At 44.6% G+C, this 23895-nt stretch overlaps 1 protein-coding gene across 1 annotated transcript in view; it reads left to right on the forward strand.

Moving 5' to 3' along the window:
* The window catches only part of LOC122796501 (anillin-like), a gene marked incomplete at its 5' end in the record, with an annotated part of 1089678 nt that overhangs the window by 319887 nt on the left and 745896 nt on the right, over positions 1 to 23895 (forward strand). Inside the window, 1 exon segment of the mRNA XM_044065033.1 lies at positions 19545 to 19813. Within this exon segment, the coding sequence (XP_043920968.1) occupies positions 19545 to 19813 (269 nt within the window).

The following is a 23895-nucleotide window of genomic DNA, read 5'->3' on the forward strand; positions in this document are numbered from 1 at the left end:
GTGGTAAATAAGTTAACCCAGAATTCGACACACCTTGGACATTCACAGGCAACTTTGATACTATCTGAGCAAAACCAAGTCTGACAGATTGTTTCCTATCACCTAAGGGCCCTGAGCCAACCTGTTTCCAAACAAACTATTTCTTCTTTGATCTCTAAAGCTATTTCTTTCTGCTTCTCTGCCAATGGAAAAGATCTGTCGTCCCCTGTAACAGTGGCCACTACTAGGGCTGTGTCATCTTCTGGGACCTTCTTTAAAGGATTAGATACAGCTTCTATCCTAGAAGTGGCTGCCTGGTCCTCTGTTCATACCTTCACCAAGCATTTCAAATTTGAAGTTCAAGTCCAAAGCAGGGATTGCCAGAGCTATTCTCCATGGCTTTGTGGAAAATGTTTCTACTCCCTCCCAATTCCTCCTCTGCATGAGCTTTGGCATTCTCTCTCATGTTATGAATACTGCAGAATATGAACAGAAGGGCATAGAATAATTGTGTAAAATCTTACCATAACCATAGATGTTCTTCTCTTCTATATGTTGCAGTATTGCAATCCCTCCCCCACCTTCCCCTTGATGCTTGCCTGATCCCTGGTTGCATGTTGCTCACTTTTATCAGGCTGGTGCTTTGCAGCTTTCAGTTCTGAGGTCGATACGTGCTGACGTCCGCTTTTAAACCCGATGGCTGTTTATGACCAATGTACACTGAGTGTTGTGACGTCACACACAGCTTGCCGTTGCTTTTAGACTCTGGTATAATGGCTGGACGTTCGAGTCTGCCAGAGGCGGACTCCCTCGTGTTATGAATACTGCATTATATAGAAGAGAATGACATCTATGGTTATGTTAAGATTTCGCCCAACAATTCTATGTCCTTCTCTTCACCGTTGCAGAATTCTGTCCCTCCCTCTTTCCCCCTCTGTCCTGAAACTTGCACTGTGTTTTGGCTGCCCTTCTGGCCAAGGACCTCATCTCCCTTTATTTTTCCTTCTGGATGCACATTTTTATATTGGTCCCTGAGAGTATTCTGTTACTCAGAACTGAAAAGCCCCAAGAGGATCTGCATCTGTACATCATCATCATCATTGCATCATATGTTGTGCATAAGGAGCATATGTTTGGCATAAGGTGCCTATAAGAGATATATGAAGCCTTTGGTATAGTGGTCAGACGTTGGGTTGTCCCTGGTAGGAGATACTGCTTAGATGAAGAATACTGCAACAGTGAAGAGAAGGGCATCTGCTGTTATGGTGAGATTCTGCACAACTGTACTTTGTGTTAATGGTTTGTGTTCATTGTATGGTATAATGTGAAGCTAAAGTGTCTGTCCAACCAACTGTGTTGGAGTGTGTGCATGGGTATCTGAACTGTATAGCACTAGAAGTTGTAACTCTGCAAAGAAGTTGCATGAAATGATTACCTTGCACTATATAAGCTAATACCGGATCAGTCGAGGCCCGGGTTAACAACGACCGCCATCAGTACTGTTAGCCAACAGGGTGCTGGCGGAAATTGGGGTACTGTTGGCTGAAGGAGAAGAGGAGGGGGAAGGCATGCCCGAAGGCAGGAAGAGAGAAGGAAGTTTAGGAGTGTAGCAAGGGTAGGAACTTTGAATGTTGGCAGTATGACTGGTATAGGGAGAGAGCTAGCTGATATGATGGCGAGAAGGAAGGTTGATGTATTGTGTGTGCAAGAGACCAGATGGAAGAGAAGTAAGGCCAGGTGTATAGGATGCGGGTTCAAATTGTTTTATCATGGTGTGGATGGCAGGAGAAATGGGGTAGGGGTTATCCTAAAGGAACAGTATGCCAAGAGTGTTTTTGGAGGTGAAGAGAGTGTCTGATAAGAGTGATGTTTATGAAGCTTGAAATTGATGGTGTAATGATGAATGTTGTTGGTGCATACGCTCCACAAGTTGGGTGTGCTATGGATGAGGAAAAAAAATTTTGGAGTGAGTTGGATGAAGTGGTGGTGAGTGTACCCAAGGGTGAGAGACTAGTGTTTGGAGTGGACCTCAATGGGCATGTTGGTGAAGTGAACAGAGGGGATGAGGAAGTGATGGGTAGGTATGGTATTAAGGAGAGGAATGCAGAAGGTCAGATGATTGTGGATTTTATGAAAAGAATGGACATGGCTGTGGTGAATACGTATTTTAAGAAGAGGGAGGAGCATAGGGTGACGTAAAAGAGTGGAGGAAGATGCACTCAGGTGGATTATATCCTATGTAGGAGAGTCAGTCTGAAGGAGATTGGAGACTGTAAAGTGGTGACAGGGGAAAGTGTAGTTAAGCAGCATAGATTGGTGGTCTGTAGGATGACGTTGGTCATCAAGAAGAGTAGGAGAAGTGTGAAAGCAGTGCCAAGGATTAAATGGTGGAAGTTAAAAAAGGGTGATTGTGAGGTGTTCAGGGAAGAGTTAAGACTGGCACTGGGAGACGGTGAAGAATTACTGAATAGCTGGGAAACTACAGCAGAGCTAGTAAGGGAGACTGCTAGAAGGGTGCTTGGTGTGACATCTGGATAGAGGAATGAGGACAAGGAGACCTGGTGGTGGAATGAGGAAGTACAGGAGAGTATACAGAGGAACAGGCTGGCGAAGAAGTGGGATTGCCAAAGAGGTGAAGAAAGTAGACATGAGTTTAAGGAGATGAGATGCATGGCAGAGAGAGGTGGCAAAGGCTAAGGATAAGGCATATGGAGAGTTGTACGAGAGATTGGACACTAAAGAAGGAGAAAAGGACCTGTACCGATTGGCTAGACAGAGGGACAGAGCTGGGAAAGATGTGCAGCAGGTAAGGGTGATAAAGGATAGTGAGGGAAAGGTACAAGAGAGGAGAGTGTGTTGAGTAGATGGAAAGAGTACTTTGAAGGGGGCTGATGAATGAAGAGAATGAGAGAGAAAGAAGGTTGGATGATGTGGGGATAGTGAATCAGTAAGTGAAACAGATTAGCAAGGAGGAAGTAAGGTCTGCTATGAAGAGGATGAAGAATGGAAAGGCTGTTGGCCCAGATGACATACCAGTGGAAGCATGGAGGTGCTTAGGTGAAATGGCAGTGGAATTTTTAACCAGATTGTTTAATGAAATTTTGGAAAGTCCGAGGATGCCTGAGGAGTGGAGAAAGTGTTTTAGTTACCTATCTTTAAGAATAAGGGTGATGTGCAGAGCTGCAGTAACTACTGAGGGATAAAATTGATCAGTCACAGCTTGAAGTTATGGGAAAGAGTAGTGGAAGCTAGGTTAAGAAGTAGGTGATGATTAGTGATCAGCAGTATGGTTTCATGCCAGGAAAGAGCACTACAGATGCAATATTTGCTCAGAGTGTTGTTGGAGAAATACAGAGAAGGTCAGAAGGAGTTGCATTGTGTCTTTGTGGACTTAGAGAAAGCATATGACAGGGTGCCTAGAGAGGAATTGTGGTATTGTATGAGAACGTCGGGAGTGGCAGAGAAGTATGTAAGAGTGGTACAGGATATGTACAAGGGTAGTGTGACATTGGTGAGGATTGCGGTGGGAGTGACGGATATGTTTAAGGTGTAGGTGGGATTACATAAAGGATCAGCTCTGAGCCCTTTCTTATTTGCAGTAGTGATGGACAGGTTGACAGATGAGATCAGACAGGAGGTTCTGTGAGCTATGATGTTTGCAGATGACATTGTGATATGTAGTGAGAGTAGGGACCAGGTTGAGGAGACCCTGGAGAGGTGGAGATGTGCTTTAGAGAGGAGAGGAATGAAGGTCAGCAGGGCCAAAACAGAATATATGTGTGCAAATGGGAGGGTTCAGAAATGGTGAGGATGCAGGGAGTAGAGTTGGTAAATGTGGATGAGTTTAAGTACTTTGGATCAACAGTCCAGAGTAATGGTGAGTGCGGAAGAGAGGTGAAGAAGAGAGGTACAGGCAGGGTGGAATGGGTGGAGAAGAGTGTCAGGTGTGATTTGTGACAGACTGGTACCAGTAAGAGTGAAAGGGAAGGTTTACAAGAGGGTAGTGAGATCAGCTATGTTATATGGGTTGGAGACGGTGGCATTGACGAAAAGTCAGGAGTCCGAGCTGGATGTGGCAGAGTTAAAGATGTTAAGATTTGCACTGGGTGTGACTAGGATGAACAGGATTAGGAATCCGTATATTAGAGGGTCAGCTCAGGTTGGACAGTTTGGAGACAAAGCGAGAGGCGAGATTGCGTTGGTTTGGACATGTGCTGAGGAAGGATGCTGGGTATATTGGGAAAAGAATGCTAAGGATGGAGCTGCCCGGTAAGAGGAAAAGAGGAAGGCCTAAGAAGGTTTATGGATGTGGTGAGAGAGGACATGCAGGTGGGTGGTGTGAAAGAGCATGATGCAGAGGACAGTAAGAAATGGAAACAGAAGATCCACTGTGGCGACCCCTAACGGGAACAGCCGAAAGATGATGACTATATAAGCTAATTCTGACATTTCACTATGTAGTGTTAGATTAGCTACTATCTTAACTTCAGAGCATCACCTTTAAACCTTCATGGTTGTCATCTAACCCCTGATTATTATGAACGTTCATAGTCTTCCACCCTGTGGCAACATGGCTCAGCTGTCTGCTCTCATCCCATCTGTTGCCAGTTTGAGCCCATTAGATGTTAGACAGTACAGGAGCTGCCTTATGCTTGACCATTCCCTAGTTCTGGCATTTAATAGTACAACTGGACAGTTGTAAATATTTAAGAAACATTACTGCAAATCTCTTAGCCTATGCCTTATCTCCACAACACCCCATGAATCACAGCACACCATTAGGTGCACAACTAATACCAAGGCTGTTAAGAAAAAGTCAAAGCTTAATAAAACATGCACTGTAAAAGAACTCAACCTCCAGCACACAAAGCATTTATTCCCTCTCCTCTTACACATACTGCAAGTGCACATTGCTCCCCTATGAGTCACCAGAAAAGCAACCTTAAGCCCATAATCCCCCCCCCCCCCCAAAGTCTTTCACACAGGAAAATGTTTCACTTATAAATAACTCTACAAGTAAGCACTCAGACTTTTACACTCACCAGATTGGTCAAGAACTGGGTTATTGTAAGTTACTTGTCTGGTGCCAGGATTTACAATAGAGGGGCTATAATGTCCCTTAAACCAGACAAACACAATTATGACCTAGTGGCCCCAGAAGGGCCTTAATGAGATTGATGCATGGTGTCAAAACCATGGTCTCAAGCTAAATGCTAAAAAATGCGTAGTAATCCCCTTTGCAAAAAACAGAGTACCTGCGAACTACCACATAGGAGGTAACCCCCTGAAATCTGAAGAAGTAATAAGGGATCTTGGGACCCAAGTAGATAGTCCACTTTCCTTTGATAACCATGTTGCCAAGGTGGTTAGAAAATCCTTTTATGTGACCCATCTGATCAGGAAAGGATTCACATCAAGATCTAAGGATGTAGTGGTGCTCCTCTACTTTGCCCTCATCAGACCCATTATTGAGTACAATGCACCAATTGGAATGTACCTGGCCAGGCATCTCCAGCAGCTGGAGAGACCACAGAGGTACCTCACTAAGAGGATTACTGGCCTCAAACAGTTGCCCTATGCAGCACAATTGAAAAAACTAAGGCTTTTCTCTGTTGCATACCGCCTTCTCAGAGGCGATCTCTGTCTAACATATAGAGCCATGTCCAACTCAGAACTGTTGAACATGCTCCATCTTAGCAAAACCAAATCTACTCGAGCTACTCGCTCTAGGGATATAAACCTCAGCACAACAATGAATAGAAAATGCTGGAGGGATAGATTCCCTTCACAAAGACTTCCCTTGCTATGGAACAAGGTCCCGATCTACATAAGACAGAGCCCCTCACTATCACTCTTCAAAAGGAACCTTGAGAAGTGGATGGGTAACAAAGTTCACACCAGGGATCATACCAACAGCTCTACTAGATAGGGGCCAAGGGTACTAGCTGCTAGATCAAGGGCCTAGGGAACTAACCAAAGGGGCGGTGAATACCGCGCAATGTGGCTGGGCTAATATATGCCTTCGGGCAGATAGCCCAGTACCTACCTATGAACCTGTATGGAAATAAATGACCAAGTGCCCCATCCAGGGAGATATGTGGAGAGACATAATGGAGCATGTGTTAGAGGCAGGAAAGGCGCTTACTAGTATTTGGCTTCACCAAAAAGATGCCAAGACCAGATAATTGGCTTTAACAGCTTGGTAACTAGTTGGTGTCATTCCAAAGAGGATCCATTATGTGTTACATGGGGTAAGATGGCAGATAAAACTTCCTTCATCAAGAATAGTGTACATGTCTTGTAACATGAATTCTGCATACTGGCTAAAGCCTTCTGTTCCCATTATGCCTTTTTACAGGCAGAGTCCCCTACACAGCAAAGTTTAATTCAGATGTTTTGGTGGCAGAACTGCATGCTAGGAGCCTGATTGGAAAAAATGTCACAAATTAAGGGCCTTCTGCAGCTCAAATGCATGTACATTTCTTCTAGTTAGTAAGATGTGGTTCCAGTGTAATGACAGCACTCCCATCTGTGCGAGGGTTTAGTGCCTGCTCTGACTTCAGGCCCTTGGGTAATTGCAGGAGAGTATCTGTGTTTTTCAGAAAAGCATCTCCTCGCATCAGATTGCAAAGTTAAGTTCTTGGAGTCTAAACCACTTGATAAATCCAACTGTTACTTCATTGCTAGCTGCAGATTGCCATCAATGTCCTCCAAAGTTTATGGAGGTTACTTTAATACCATTGAGGCATTAACTATTAAACCAATTACCTTGTTATGGGATTTGAATTGCCCAAGCATTAACTGGTAGACTTGCAGATGTTCTTCGTGTTTCACTGTTGCAGTCATCACAGTTGGGTTATCTGCCTGCAGGTAGCCCTCAGCTGGCCTGAATACCAGAGTCTTGGGATTTCTGCGTCAGATGCCATCGCTTCCATGACGTCAAATCGTCAGGGGTATAAAACATGCAGCCGACACCATTATATCAGTCTTTCTTGCTGTGTGGTGCCCGAAGCAGAAACAGTTCACAAGTGCCGGTCAGCTGACTCCTGAAATTTCCAAGTTTCAGACCTGAAGTCTTCAAAAAGATAAGTACTCCATTGGGGATCCTTTTTTCTTGTCCTAACCGATGTCAGAAAAAATTAACAATAGGTCTTGCCTGTGGAAAGCAAATTCCTCCGAGATTGTCATTCTTACTGAGTCACCTGTTTAGGCTCAGACCACGATGTCTCTCACTGTCGGTTTTGTGCCTTGTTCAATGCCCGAACTATTCGTCGGGCTATTTTTGTAGCTAAATACTTTTGTTCTCTACCTCCATACTCCGAAATGGCTTTGTTAAGCCATCCGACTACCAATCTTCCGAAAAAGTAAGGATAAAGACAGAGACAGACCGCATAGGTCCAAAACTGCTGATGACGCTTCCGTTAAGCTAGTCACCAGTCCGCCGGTATTCAGTGAGGCGCTTTCGCAGCCCCTGATATCCACTACTACAGATTCACAGGCATCTACTGAGACCCGGTGTGCCATGAGACACTTGGACTATGGAACCTGCGGATGTCTCTACCTTTGATGGGTCCAGAGCCGCTGTGCAGGCACTGGCTTTTGAGGGTGTATTCAGGCCTACCGATTTTCATATTAAACCAACAACTTCGTTTCAAGCTAAGAATACAGAATTCCTCAGGCCTAAAGCTTTTACTACGCCTAGAAAACAGACAACCAAACCGCATTCTCAGACCCATATGCCTCAAAAACAAATGATTAGAATGGCTGAAGACCTTAATTAGGGGAAGCCAGCCCTCCCCCTCCAAGAAACCTAGAACTGATTTTCTTTCTGATTCTTCTAATCAGGAATCTGATATCTCTGTTCCTTCTGACTACCAGGATTTACCCTTATTTACTTATGAGGATTCTGATGCAGAGGATTCCATTCCCTCTGCTTCCCCTCAATAAGAATTTTCTTTTGGTGAAACCTTGCATACCCTTGGGGAGCATTTCTGCTGGGAACGCCAGGACTATTCTGAGTCCAAAAGAGACTTGGGGAATTTTTACTCCTGCCTCAACACAGGCCTCTAGCTATCCCTCCTGTTCTGGAGATTGTAGATTTTGTTCTTGGAATATTGCCCTAGTCCAGACACTTTGCCTCCAGCTCCCAGGAAACCAGACTGGTACTACAGAGTACCTGACTCTCACAAATTCCTCTTCAAGAATCCCACTGCGGATCCAGAGACCATTTTAAAAGGACCAAAAGGCATTAAGGCTACTACTACCAAAAATCCTACCCCTTCTGATAGGGACTCTAGAGCTTTAGACAGATTGGGGTAAGAAGGTATACACTTCTGCTACTTTGGCCATTAGGGCTTTAAATTGCCAGTTTCATATGTTAAAGTATCAGCAGCATATTATGGGACTACTTAAACAGAAAATTATGTTGATTCCTGACTGTGCTGAACACAAAGATTTGCAACAGTTAATGCATTCTGCTGAACAAATTGGTAAACATACTTTGCAATGTGGCTTTGATACTTTAGAAGCATCTTGCAGCGCTGCTGTCACTGGGTCTGTACTTAGAAGGCATGCTTGGATTAAGGAACAAAACTTGCCAGATCATGGTAATGCTAAATTACTGGATGCACCCTTAAACCAAAACCACCTTTTTTGGCAACAAAGCAGAAGTCCTCAAAAGGATGGAGGAAAAAGCTAAATCTATTCAAACTGTTAAAGATTTCTTACAAGTACAGCCTCCTAGATTCAGTAGGCATTGGCCTTCTCACTCCAAACCCAGGAGCAGCAGACCACCATGACTTCAGTCTCGGGCTATGCACAGATCTAACCAGCTCCCACTTCCAAAGCAGGGAGTAGTAAGCCACCCCTCCTATGGAAAAATGGCTCAGTGACTTATCCTTAAATCTTCCAAGCCCTGCTCTCAACTACTTGCTCCATTAGGAGGAAAGATCTGCTTGCATGCAAAAAACTGGGAACTCATTACCCAGGACAGGTGGGTTTTAAACTGTTTCCCTTGGTTACAGATTCCACTTCCACTCACTCCCAACCCCAAGTGGTTGGCCAGACCCCCCCCCCCCACAAATCAGTGGGCGGAGGCCCAAAAACAGGTGCGCTCTCTCCTCAATATCAGGGTTATTCAGCCTATCCCAGCAGAACAAACTGGACAAGGTTTATTCAAGACTGTTCCTGGTTCCTAGAAAAGAAAACTCCTGGCATCCTATCCTGGACCTGTCTATTCTCAACACCTTTCTGGTGGTTCCAAAATTCAAAATGCTAACTCTTCAACAGCTTCTTCCTATGCTAGCCAAGGATACCTGACTGGCAATCCTAGACTTAAAAGAAGCTTACCTGCACATTCCAATAAGGGAAACCTGTAGAAAATACCTATGTTTTAGGGCAGGCTCCATGCACTATCAGTTCTCTGCACTTCCCCTTTGGCTTATCTACTGCGCCCAGGGAATTCACAAAGTGCCTAGCTCCAGCCATTGCATTTTGCAGGGAGAGAAACATACAGATTTACCCGTACTTGGATGATTGCAGAGAGTCAGGACTTGCTATTACAACACCTGGCATTTGGAAAGAGACTTCTAACCTCACTGGGGTACACCATCAACGAGAACAAATCACACTTATTACCCTGCCACCAGATTGTATTCCTAGGGGCAAGCTTGAACATAACTTCCCAGATGGCATTCCTCACGCCAGAGAAACAAGTTTATTTGACAACCTACTTCAAACTATTGGCCACAAAAACCCAGCTATCGGCAAGGAAAATCCTGCAAGCCCTGGGGTTCATGCCCTCTTGCATTCGGTTAATTCCATATGCAAGACTGCATATGAGGAAACTTCAATGGTATCTAAAAAGTCTATGGTGTCAACATTCTCAGGGCCTGGAAACCATGATTAAGGGAGGAGTTCCTTTGGTGGGCAGAGGCCTGATACCACAACAAGGGACTCCCTTTCACTCTATCCCCTGCTGCCCAAACCCTCACAGCAGATGCATCAAACTATGCATGGGGGACTCGCATGGCAGGGTAGTGCATTCATGGAAAATGGAACTCAAAACAGATGCACCTGCATATCAATCAAAAAGAAATGTTAGCTGTACAGAATGCTCTGACAGCCTTCAAAGACCTTATTCCTCCAGGACAACTATTGGTAGACAGACAACACCACAGTTGTGTGGTACATAAACAAGCAGGGGGGAACCCATTCCTACCCACTCTGCAGACTAGCCATGGCTCTGTAGAACACAGCCTTGAGCTTCCAAGTGAACCTAGAAGCTCAATTCCTGCCAGGCAAACTAAATTCACTGGCAGACGACTTGAGCAGAAATCTCATGGACCCACATGAATGGAAACTGGAACCGAAAATATTAAAGCTCTTGAGGAACAAATGGGGGACTCCAGAGGTAGGCCTGTTTGCCTCCCCTCAGAACTACCAATTGAACAAATTCTGCACCAGAACTCCCCACAGTCAAGCTTGGAAAGTGGATGCCCTGTCCTTTACTTGAGAAAGTCTCTCAGTTTATGCCTTCCCTCTCTGCCTCTCCTCTCGAAGGTTCTACTAAAGATCAAACAGGACAGGCCAAGGACAATACTGATTGCACCAGACTGGCCACGCCAGCACTGGTACCCCCTTTTGCACAGTCTGTCAGGGCTACAACCATAACACCTGCCTCGGACCCCTTCCCTGCTGTCCCAGCAGCCGGGCCAGATTATGCACCCTCTGCTTCAAACCCTGAACCTTGCAGCCTGGCTAATTCCCTGAGCTCACCTCTATCAACCCTCAGTAAGCAGGTGCTGGATGTCATTCTTGAGGCAAGGAGGCCTAGTACTAGAAAATCCTATTCAGAAAAGTGGAAAAGATGCTGTTCCTGGAGCCAGGCTCAGTGGATGGGCACAACGGTGCCCAGCTTACCTCATATTCTAGATTAATTGACGGAAATGCTCCACAAGGGCCTACCTTTCCCCGTCAATTAAGATTCATGCCTCTGCCATTTCAGCACATTGTAATACTGAGCCACCCCTCTTCTCTCATCCCTTGCTAAAACAGTTCTGTAGAGGGGCCAAAAATTTAAGACCCCCCAGGAGAGCTCCCACTCCAGCCTGGGACCTTAACTTTGTATTGGAAAAACTCACACTCCCCCCTTTTTGAACCAGCTGCTACAGCAGAGTTGAAAATTCTTTCTTGGAAAACAACCTTACTTCTAGCCATCACTTCAGCTAGAAGAGTGTCTGAACTGCAGGCCCTCATGGCAGTGGAACCCTTCATTATCTTCCATGCGGACAGGGTTTCCCTCAGGACCAATCTATCCTTTATACCCGAGGTGGTGTCTAGTGTGGCTCTAAACCAGTCCATTATTTTGCCTACTTTTTCCCTTATCCTGAAAATAAAGGGGAAAGGATACTGCATTCTCTGGACATGCACAGACAGCTTAGATTCTTTTTGGACAGGACTAAGCCTCTCAGAAAATCTGACCAGCTGCTAGTTAGCTTTGCTGCAGGGGCAGAGGGGAAGGCCATTTCAAAGCAAACCATTTCCAAATGGATAGCCCATTGCATTCATTTCTGCTACAAGCACCATGGAAAACTCACCCCACAGGGGATGAGATCCCATTCCACCAGGGCTGCATCTACCTCTACGACATTTCTCAGAGGAGTCACTACCAGTGACATCCTGGAAGCTGCTACCTTGAGCTCTGTACATACTTTCACCAAGCATTATCACCTGCCTATCTTTTCTAAATCCAGAGCTGGATTTGCCACAGCAGTCTTACAGAGCCTGATTGGTAGCCCTAATGCTCTTTAACTACCGCCAACCCTTACTTAGCTTTGGGAGTCAACCCAAATGCAACAGTGCAGCACGAAGAACATAGTACAGTTGTGTACACTTGCCATAAATGTAGATGTTAGTGTATTCCCTGTTGCAGTCCTGGTTACCCTCTCTCCAGCCCCCTGACTTCACTTGGCTCTATCTTTCCTTCATGTTTGGTATATATATTTTATCTTGTGTATTTGCTTTTTTCTGGGGGTGTTCCATACCATATAATTGCTTCCTATTGTGGGGGCACCTGACATCTGGGGCAAGATACACTGATGTAATAGTGTCGTCTGCATGTTTTCTACCCCTGATGACCTGACGTCATGGAAGAAGCGACAGCATCCGACGCAGAAATCTGAAGAGACTGGTATTCAGGCCGGCTGAGGGCTACCTGCAGGCAGATAATCCAAATGTGGTGACTGCAACAGTGAAGACACTCTTGACATTTACATTTATGGTAAATATACACAACTGCACTTTCTTAAAATGGATATGCTCCATTTCCTAGACTTTATTGATATGAGTGTACTTGAACAAATATTAAAACTACTGACTTAGGTACTCTAATATCCTTGACTTGGTCCTTACCAACTTGGCTCTCACCTCTGCCCCATCCCACATTTTTTATATCTGTAAATCTGACTAAATCACCCATGTTTTCTGTTAGGCCTAGTAGTAACACCCCACCACCAAATGACACCATCTTTAGGGACTTCTCCAGGGCAAACCAACCTCATCCTGTAGAAGACCTATGTCTAATTCCCAACAATCTGCCATAAATTATCAAAGTGAGAGGGCTGCTGCACTCACATTTGACTTTTACCAGCACCTAAACAGCTGCATAGAAAAGTCCTTGTACCCATATGCCGTAAGTATAATGGAAGATTCAAGAATAAACCGCTCTTGTGGAATTCCCACATTCATACAGTTTAATAAAAGAAGGGAAATAATGAATAGTTGTTAGAATTCTCAATCTCCCTTACCTTAGGACCACAATGAAACATGCCAGCAAGTATCATAGGAACACAATTAGAAAATGTAAAGTGGAGTACTAGTTTAAAGTTGCTATAGATGTGAAAAGAAGCTACAAATCTTCAGTTATTTCAGCAAATTAAGGGATAATATCCAACAATGCACCTGATATCACACTTTCTGATCTCAAAAAAATATAGTTAGCTATAAATTTGAATGTTAATGTATTAACTTTACTCCACCTAACCACAGCGTTACCCCCCACAATTCTGAAAATTTATCTGCTTCTGAAATCATCTGCAATAAGTCATACAACCCTATCAAAGGCTAAAACTAATACTTGCATGGGATGAGATGACAAAGGCTCATCAGTGCAGTGTGTGTGCAATCTGATCCTCTACTTACTGTCCAGTCTCTTTATCCACCGGGTTCATGCATTATGCATGGAGAAAATCAGTGTGATCCCCCTTATACAAAGGCAGTCGTTCTACAGGAGCACACAGTTCCAGGCTCATCAGCCTTACCTACTTTAAATGTAAAGACGTGGAATAGAACTTATTTATGCAAACATAGCAGCTTGGCTTTAAGAGCAAGCCTTTACCTGTTGAACCTAGTAAGTGTCTTTGAACAGGTTGCAGAGGCTGTGGGCAGTTGTTGCAATATGCATGCTGCTTTATGTTAATTTAGCCAAGGCTTTTGACATTCCCCTTTGCTGATGTTTAAAAATTAGGCTTAATATAATCGAAGATCACTTGTTCGTTTGCTTCAGTAAAGCTTCCTTTGATTCTTTACTGCTGGTGTCCTCCTTCCTCTGAGAAGAGGGTGCTAACTGCTTTTCAATCTCATACCTTCCATAGAGGAACTTGTTTTGGGCAGATTAATTCTTTGGCTGTTTTTGTTGTTTCCTACAGTACCTTGGAACTTGAAGGTAGGATTCACTGGATTTGTCTTTTCCTGACCTGAAAATGGATTTTTAACTTTGTCAAGTTATGAACCCTTTTTATCCACATGGATATACTGTTAATGTAAAATTCTGTGTAGTGGGGTACTACAGGGATAGGTCCAATCCAGTATCCCAAAAGTGCGGTTGACCAAGTTTGCTGATGAATGCAAGCCAGACATGATTATACACTTATTCAGTGATGCTAAACGGCACCAGTAATGGCTGGAGTATGCACGTTACCAGGTGTACTAAAAATGGTCTCAAACTAAATGCAAAGAAAAGCACAGCATAATGGTGTTTGAGCAAAAAGACCTGCTCCTACTTCCTATGCTACAAATGGTAATGCTCTTCAGACATTCATAAAGGTCCCGGTAATTATGTGGAAATCAATCCCTAAAGCTCGCTCGCTCTCTCGCTCTTTCACTCGCTCTCTCACTCGCTCTCGCTCACTGTCTCTCTCTCTCACTCACTCTGACTCACTGTCACGCTGACTTCTCTCACTGTCATTCACTCTCACTGTCATTCACTCACTCTTTCTGACTCACTCTGTCTCTCTCACTCATGCTCTCACTCTCTCTGACTCTTTCACTCTCTCTCTGACTCAATCTTGCGCTCACTCTCTCTCATGCTGACTCTTTTTCATTCACTCACTCATTCTGACTCTATTTCACGCTGACTCTCACTCTCACTCTTTCTGACTCTCTCACTCACTCTCTCTGTTTCTCCCGCTCGCTCACTCACTAAAATGAAAATGCTCTAAAGATGTCAAATTTAAAGTGAAAATTAAATCCTTAGATTATTCCAGTTAGACTGTGTTTTGACTCATCATACTATGTAGTCTACCTTATGCTCAGACGTGTTTTTTCTCTCGCTTTTTAAGCCAAAGACGTTTGGAGTTGGGGGGAGGGCTTGCTATAATTAAGGTGTTTACCTCACAGACCCAAGGTACAGGATTATTCTCACTTAGTTGCTGGTTATTTTAAGGATAGAAGGATATAGTTGGTAAATGTGATAATTGTAAAGCACTGGTAATGATTAGCTTTATGGAGAAGACCAAACAGTCTCTCGAAGTTGAGCCTTGTTAGAACAAAGGGAAACTTGTGCATAAAACTTTAAAAAAACTATCCTTCTGTGAAAATAGATAACTAGCACAAGCAGACCTTAGCTCTGATGCAGTCTGCTGGCTGAACCACAGAAAGATTCTCTTGTTTTAGCTGCAACAGAAGATGAATCTTCTGGAGTATCTGATGTGGTTTCTTTAGTAATTAACAAGAAGTATATATTTAAACAACTTTCCATAAACAATGCCTTTAGAGTCTTCAAGCCATTTGCAGAGGAAGGATTTCGTACCCACTTTGGAAAAGAAGCTGCTTTCCCAAGTCAACGTTGACACTTCCATTTCAGCTGTACAAGTCCCACTCTTTGTGTACAGACTACCAAAATCTAGATAGTTTGCAAAAAAGGCTCCACAGTTTCTAATTCTGCACATGGCAGCGTAGCAAGCACTGCTTTCCTTGCTGACACAAGCTCAACTTTAGTTTTGTACAAAGCAGTTCAGCAATGACTTCTCCCACTCCTGAAAAAAAAATCTCTCAACCACTTCTGCTGTTTAGCACACCCTAGTTTTAAATGCATGTCTCTGTCTCTGTCTCTCAGCATCCATAAGCTTGCTTAAGTTCTTTTTAAGGGTTAGGTTCAGTGTCCTAGCTAAGACCGTGTAGAACCTAAAAGATCAAGGGTGAAACACATGCCTTCATCTATCTCGGCTTATCTGTTTCGCAGAACACATTTGTCTTTGTGATGGCTGGTGTCTGTCTGTGTCTGTGTCTGTCTGTGTCTGTCTGTGTCTGTCTGTGTCTGTCTGTGTCTGTCTGTGTCTGTCTGTGTCTGTCTGTGTCTGTCTGTGTCTGTCTGTGTCTGTCTGTGTCTGTCTGTCTCTGTCTGTCTGTCTGTGTCTGTCTGTCTCTGTCTGTCTGTCTCTGTCTGTCTGTCTCTGTCTCTGTCTCTGTCTCTGTCTCTGTCTCTGTCTCTGTCTGTCTCTGTCTCTGTCTCTGTCTGTCTCTGTCTCTGTCTGTCTCTGTCTCTGTCTGTCTGTCTGTCTCTGTCTCTCTGTCTGTCTCTGTCTGTACATTAGGTTGAACTTGCTCTAAATTAATTTTATGCTAAGGATGTCATGGTTTTTCATTGCATAAGATTTCAAAGTCATTTAATAAACGCACCTTTTCAGTGTCTAATATTAAGGCAGCTTCCAAGCATTGTGCAGGTACGTGGTTTCTTCACAGGTGTTCCTGCAGACATTTGAGTTTCCTTTTGTGGCAGTATGGCTGCTCCACATAATGATTTAGTTACAGTTTGAAGAGAAATCTGTCTGCAGCTCTTGCCTATCACAGTTCTCAGTCTGTTTCTTGTAACAGTACTGATTGTGACAGCTCTGGTTTCACTTCTTTTCTGGACCTGCAAGTATTTGTTGTATGCAAATAACTATAATTTTTGTTTGCATCTTTCTCTTCGAAAGTATAGTATGTTCACCTGATGGACCAAAGTAGTCTAGCTTCTGGCTGCAAACTTTTCTATTTCTTTTGTATTCTTGCTTTGTCTCCATTTCATATTTGTTAGTTTTCTACAGTTCGTCTCTGACTTTTCAAGAATTTTCCATTTTGATTCAGCCATAACAGGTCAGCCATAATAAGTAGGTCATTTGTAGTGTTTTTTTTTTTAATCACTGTGCCTATTGGCAGTTGAGAATTTGGGAGACCAACTCTCTACAGTGAAATATTCCAATATTCTGTAATTGCAATATGACTTTTCATATTTTTGCTGCAGCTTATTCTCATAAGATTCTTTGCAGTTTGGATAGATATTTTTGTAAGGATCAGTGCTGCAATATCGGTCATAATGAGTGTGAATTAAATCAGTGGATATCCAGCTAGTTTTCTGATGTCCTTTCTCCAGAGCCAGTCTCCCATGCCATGGTCAGTCAGACGTCTGTCTCTGTGCTACCATCCACTTTCCAGAGCTATAGCAAGTACCCACTGAATATATTTTTCCCCATTCCTTACAGAGTTTGTTGTATTATTTATTCCTGACCACACCCCAAATGACAACTGATTGGCTAGTGCCACAGGAGCTGGAGGGATCAGATGGGGGATGGGAATGAGCAACTGCTACCAGCTCAGCCGACGAGACAGCTTGACTGAGGGCACGTATAACGCCTGCAAGAATACAGGTGTACCACCAGCAGCATGAAGAGCCTTGCATGCTTACACTGCAAGTGGTGTGCCTGTTGATTTGGGAAGTTGGGCATGTGCAAAAGCACACTTGCGCCTCTGAAGACAGCTATAGTGAATCTTTCAGAATGATTGATTTTTCTGTTTAAAACCAGACTGTGATCTCCACTGGAGAACAATAGGCTGGAGGGAATTGTGTGTGGGGAATTGGGCTAATGCAGTGTCCCTAAAAAAAGTATCCAAATGTAAGGTAAAAGATTCATCCCTTCCTCCCCGCATGTTCTTCCCCTCATTGCAGAAGGGACTGTCTAAATTGCAAGTCTCCATGGATGAGGATTTGTATACACAACTCATATTTATTTTCCAGACTGTTTATAATACTAAATAATTATTCCTATTTGTTAACAAGGTAGGGCCGCTGGACAAAGTCCTTTTTCAGGGGGGCGAACTGGGAGAAATGTCTGGTTAAGTTATTTGTTTAAGTTCACATGGTAGGAAAATGAGGGCTGGGTGAATGTAACTCTGTTCCACAGGAAGTACAGCTTAGAGCCTTAATCCCCTGTGCAAATACTTCTACTTGATGAAAGCAATAGTAATGAAATATTCTTATCCCCCAGAAGGAAAAATGTATCCTTTCAGGTAGACCTTGAGGAACACTTTAAAGGGGGAGCTAAGGGTCTTTCCAGCTCTTGTAAATATTACATGAACTTCCTTGGTGTCAAGGATCCCAAGCTGATGGCTATTCTTCTAGTAGTACAACTATTTCAGGCTGCTTTTGAATACGTCTTTTGATAATATGATTTGTAGCCACCTGTGCCCAGGAAGCCCAGCTTTTTATATCTGGTAAGGGAGAAATTCAAATGCTTATACTAGAATCTACTGAATGACCTGGACATGATTCACTGAATACAGCTGGGAGATCAGACTTGATGCCTGGCAGTTATGTTTTACCAAACTTAAAACAATCCTTTCATTTTTCTGCTGTCTTGTATGGAGAGAAATGAGGGAGAAAGGATCCCTTTGCACTCTGTGCTCTAGCAGTTCACTTTTTACACAAAATGACTATGTATGTTTTTGAAGATTATGCAATTGCCCTCCTCTTCCTTCCATGAAGAGAAAGGCTTGCATTTGTCAGATGAGGCATTTATAAGTGAATCGCTAATTGCACTATCTTTTGCCATTTGGTGGCCTGAAGCCAACCTTAAAATGCAGTAAGTATCCTCTGCTAGAGGTGTGGCTGCTTCCAGAATGTGTCTGAAGATGCCCACAGTACGCGGTTTGATCGTTGTATACTTGCACCAGCATTATCTTGATGGAGATTCTATGGATCAGGCTTCCTTTGGTATATTGGTACTTCATAGCTCAAACTTCTGAATCTTGGTTCATGGTCTGTCCTCCGGCCCCTTGCACCCTTTTTCTTTTTACTGCTTAAGATTTGACCTAGTCATAGGATCCTTTAAGGAGGCACCCATATTTTTGATGCCTGATGGATAATATACTAAATCGGGTAGGCTACAACTGGAATCTTCTTGATGCATCTGATATATCCTCCCACCTCTTCATTCATGTGGGTAGCCCTTCTTTCGGGCACAGTTGAAGTTAACTGTGTATTGGGTAAGTTTATGTCTGTATATTACTTGTTAGCAATGTTGATTTGTCAAATCTTTGTTAATTTTTGATATGAACAAAATTGGGCTCTGTAGTGGTTGTGGGCAAACTACATTTTTCTGATCTAGATACTTGTGTACTTGCTACATGACATCACAACATGTGCCAGCACAGAGTACAAGGAAGAGTTAGCAAAATTAAATTGTTTGGTGGACATTCTGAATCCATTTATACCAAGTGTAAAAGGACCCATCAGAAGTGAGGGGCTATCACAGATCAGCTGGTATAGGAAGACCCTATATGTTGTTGACTAAAGACCTTGTGGCTGATTGATCAATATGAACACTTTTAGCTGCTGCACAGGTTACTTTCACTTTTTGATGCGTCTTTGTAGTATTTTAATTTACATTATTTTATTGTTATGGGCATTTCTCAAGAGCATGTAGTGGTATTATTCTGAGCTGACTCTTTCTGTGGTTACATAGAAGAGAATAAATATATATGTACCATTTTAATGTTATGACTAATTACTCACACAGCAACCTTTAAATGCCTGACCACACTTGATCAAGCCTGACTATAGCCTTTAAAATAGCACTAGGGTATCAAAACTTGCGTGATACCTTTGGGGAAGCATGGCTAGGCTTGAGAAAGTCCCCTGTGTTTGTTAGCCTAGTAATCACCTGTGCACATAAATTACACTCAATTATAAGTATCAGAGTTTTCCTTTTTTTTTTTTTTTTTTTTTTGCTTAAAACCGTGTACTTGCTTACCTGGAGATTTTCTATTGCTGAAAATTAAGTCATTCAGTCATCTGCGGTGGCCAATGGTAACTCCTGGTGTTTTCTTGGTTTCCTGTAGCATTGCTCTTGTATAGCTGAACATTTTAATGTTATGACTAATTTACTCAGGAGTAGTTTGTTTTAAAAATTTTGCAATCTAAACACTTTTTTTGTATCAAGTCACTATAAATATTTATTTGAATACTGTAGGTAGAAGTAAAGAAGTGCATGGAGTTGAGATGAGTGTTGATGACGAAGATGAAGCTAATAGCTCTGCAGTCATTGATAACTTATTTGATGGAATGGATGGTGAAGAAAAAGTGGAAGAGGAGCTGAAGAGGAGTAGTGCTGAAAGTACCCGTGATGTGATAGGTGGAGATGAGGAGGTCGAAGAGTATTATGAAGAGGATGAGCTGAATATTTCCTCTATGTCTTTGCTAACTCCTCTAGTCACAACTGTTGCTGTAAGAAGTCCAGAGGTAAGAAAAGTGAAGTTACTCTAGGCTTTTTAATAAGATAGTGCTGCATTATTGTTTGGTAGATTTAAAGTCAAATGACACAAATGGCGAATTATGTCCACCTTTAATACAGAATAATTGACTTGTTCTTCTAGTATGTCCCGCTATCATGCATTAATACTTGACTGGTTTTATAGTAACAGTAAAACTCGTTTCATCCTATTGCTAGTAAAGCATAGTTTGGGAGATGTACGCGCTGCCAAATATTTGTTTCAGAAAGGTGCTTATACATGCACACTAGGACTATTGCAGTCCAAGTCTGGTATTATAGATGTGAGCTGTAAGTGAAAGTGCAATTTTAATTTTATGGTTATTTTAGAGGAAATAGACATGGATTCCGTGCAATTTTTTCCCTGGTTTCATTGTTTATCTTGTTTCAGTATGTCCCACAACTCTCATGAAGATTCTGACAGTGCTTTAGAAGTTGACAAAGTTCTTCCCATTTTGAGTTGCATCGAATTTTGTTATGTATTTTTTAGATCTCTAAAGACTATGGATCTGCAGCCCATTGAAGATCTAAATGTCTTCTGAATCTTGGGCCACTAAAATATCTAAAACCACACATTTCTTGCACTCTCCCCTGATCCCATTATGCTTTGCCACAGTAAGTATCTTTTCAAACTATGCAGCGTTATCGGGCTGCTTTCCTTTATTTTTATTTTGTCAGATAGTCATTCTTCTTGTTTGGTATTGTTTCTATGATTTTTTTCAATCACAGTTTTAAGCTGGTAACTACAGCAGAGTGTAAAGAAATAAGATGTTTTCTTATTGCATCACTAGCTTCTCTTTCTTCCCTTTCCATGTGATCCTAAGGCTTGGTCCTTTTTGCTGTGCAGAAGCCACTTTTTGACTGCTGTGCCTATAGCAGGGTTGTTGAACCTGCTGAGAGGTACACAGGTACATCCCATTGCACCATTTGCTTACATTTATATTTTAATCTGGTGATGGAAGCGACATTCGGCGAAACTCAGAAATCTGAAGTAGGAACTTCATTTGTCAGCAACCTTTGGAATACGGATCCGATCTGGCGACTTCTACCACAGCATAGATCCGAGCTCCTAGCTCCTTCCTTTACCCATAATCCCCTGCCAACCCTGACTGACCTTAGATCTAGTTTGCCGCTCTTCAAGCAACAGCTAGATTCCAGAGCTCTTGGTCAGATTTTGTGAGAAAAAGTTTTCATTTTTTTCTTATCTTTTTGAGCGAGTGTCTTTGTGTGTTTAGGTTTCCCTTAGCGTTAATTTCACTCTGTTTAGCTTAAATTAGCTTAACTTTTACTTTTTATTTCTCCTCCCTGCCCTCGCTGGACGCGGTGTGTGTGTCTGTGTAGTGTGTCTGTGTAGTGTGTCTGTGTAGTGTGTCTGTGTAGTGTGTCTGTGTAGTGTGTCTGTGTAGTGTGTCTGTGTAGTGTGTCTGTGTAGTGTGTCTGTGTAGTGTGTCTGTGTAGGGGCCTAGCGGGTGTGTTTCCTTTTAGTGATGTCGGAGGCCCCTAAAGCCATTTTTTCGAAATGCACCGAGTGTGGTCACAAGCTTTTACCAGCTGATGGCCACACCCGGTGCCTTGGGGGTTGAACACCTCTCCTCGGGTTGCGTGATTTGCGCTGCGTTCAACCCCAGGGCACTTGAGGACCGGAGGTCGAACCTGACTCTGGCGGGCCTTTTACCCCCCAGACCCGGCTCCGGCCTCCGGTACTTCTGTGACCACTACCCAGTCCTCTGTAGCGGCCACTCCTGCCCCCCTCCCTCCGGCCGGGACTCAACCTCCCGTTGCGGCTCCGGAGGAGAGGGAGGCCAGGAAAGAGAAGCGGAGGGAGAAGCACCTTAAGCGGCGGGCCGAGGGCTCCTCCTTGGCCCCGCCTGCCAAACGGGCTTCTCCCTGCAGGGCATCTGGTTCGCCTCCTCCTTGGATCCAATCCCCTTGCTTCTCACCGGGACCCGAGGAGGAGGTGACCCTGTCCCCATCGAGGTCATCGAGGCGGCACTCCAGGTCTGCCTCGGTGGCCTCCTCGAGGTCCACCTTCAGTATGTCAGATGCAGACATGGACTGGATGATGAGGAGGTTCATCCAGGCCCAGCTGCAGATGGGAGTGCTCTTGCCCCCCCCCCCCCATTTTTTGCCCCAATCGCTCCTTCTCCATCCTGCTTCCCGGGTTCGGAGCATTCGGAGCAGAGCCGTGTCTGATCCGGGTGTGGGTCGGAGCCGATAGTACTGGTTACTTCGGCTCCGACTGGTCTCTCGAGCTTGTCGGATCTGACCTCTCGGAGGCGTGGGTTGAGTTTCGGATCTGAGGGACTTTGTGTGACTTCGGCTCCGTCCCGGTCGGAACACATGGGTCCTTCGGATCCGAGGGTCTCTGCCCCAGATCCGGTCCCCGCTTCGGATCCGAATGGGAGTCGACTCTCTGAGCCTATCGAGAGTGGCTCCCCCTCTGCTTTCGCGGTGGTGGAGAGGGCACTGTTGAGTGCATCCGGACCTCCGGTCCTGGCTTCGGCTCCCCCTGCACTCCCTCTCAGCTGGTCCGGGCTCCCATCACCCGGCCTTCGGGGCAGCCTGCTTTAGCGTCTCTGGGTGTTCCTTTGGAACGTGATATTGCTGGTGAGTCTTCCTCGGACAGCCCCCCCGAGGAGGTCCCTCACAAAGCCAAGTGTAAGAGGAGGCACGTGGACTCCCCCGAGTCCCTTACGGAAGATACTGACTTAGATGAAGGGGAAGGCTCCCCAAGGTCACCCCCTGAGGATGTCTCCTTTGGAGACATCATGGAAATGTCAGATTAGGGGAGGGTGGTCTGCCCCCAAGGCTTCCTCCGATGAGTCCGTATTCCTAGAGGCGTTCGAAGCAGGGCCATCTACCTCTTGGGTGTCCCCTCCCCCCTGGTGGACGTTATTTCCACCAGGGCTTGGAAGGAGCCGGACACTTGTAGAGCCAGTCCCCAAGCGCCCGGATAGAATCCTGAGTCCCCCTGCTGAAAGAACCCACTGGAGCAGAGGTACCCCTGTGGATGCCATGTTGGTGGCGGCGGCCACCAAGAGAGAGTTGGCTCAGGAGAGCTCTGCGGTCCACCCGCTGAGTAAGGAGTCTCGAGCGATGGACCGCCTTGGGAAGCGGGTCTTTAGTTCAGCAACCTTCTCCATGAGGGCGCTGAACTATATGGCACACGTCATCCGGATGCAGCGAGATCTAATAAAAGAATACGCTGCACCCCTCCCAGAGTCCATGTCGGAAGGGGACAAGCAGCTGTACTCCTCCCGAATGTCTACTCTACGTTCAGTTTCCAACACCTCTATGCGGCTCTTATCTCACGCCACTGAAGGAGCCGCTAGAGCTGGGGGAGCCGGCCTGGTAATCGGGCGCCAAGCCTGGCTCCGACATTGTGACTTCTCGGAACCCTTTAAGGCGTCATTCGCGAATGCCCCTTTTGATGGTTCTGCACTGTTTTGCAAAACCGTTCGACACTTTAGTCCAGAGCGAGAAAGACGGGAAGACGTTGTCTGCCATTGGAGTCTGCTTCTCTGCTCCCCAGAGGTCCTTTTCCAAGAACCAAAAGGGTCAGAAGAAGATGTGGTTCCGAAAATCGCATCAGTCCCAGTCTGCTCCGGACAACCAGTCCTCTCGTGGTAGAGGAGGACAGGGAGGACGCCGCCCAAGAGGCAGAGGGGGGGTCCCAGAAATTTTGGGTCCAGAGAACCTTTCTCTGAGAGGCCCACGCAGAACCCCTGAGGGGTTGCCCGGCTGCTCCACTCTGGAGGCAGTCGGGGGGCGTCTTTCGAAGCACCTAGCAATGTGGGAGTCCATAACAACAGATCGCTGGGTGCTTCGTATCATATCCAGAGGCTACCTAATTCCTTTTATTGTAACCCCCAAAACCAGAAGCCTCCCCGACGTACCACCCAATCAAAGGGAGGCGGCTGCTACAGAAATTCAGCAGCTTTTGCAAAAGAGCCATCCAGCCCGTCCCCCCCCCAGATCAGTTTGGATCGGGGTTTTACTCCAGGTTCTTTCTGGTGCCAAAAAAGACGGGGGACTTGAGATCCATTCTCTATCT

The sequence above is a fragment of the Protopterus annectens genome, chromosome 3.part0 (assembly GCF_019279795.1).
Source record: "Protopterus annectens isolate FY-2018-M chromosome 3.part0, PAN1.0, whole genome shotgun sequence".
In the NCBI taxonomy this organism is placed as follows: domain Eukaryota; kingdom Metazoa; phylum Chordata; order Ceratodontiformes; family Protopteridae; genus Protopterus; species Protopterus annectens.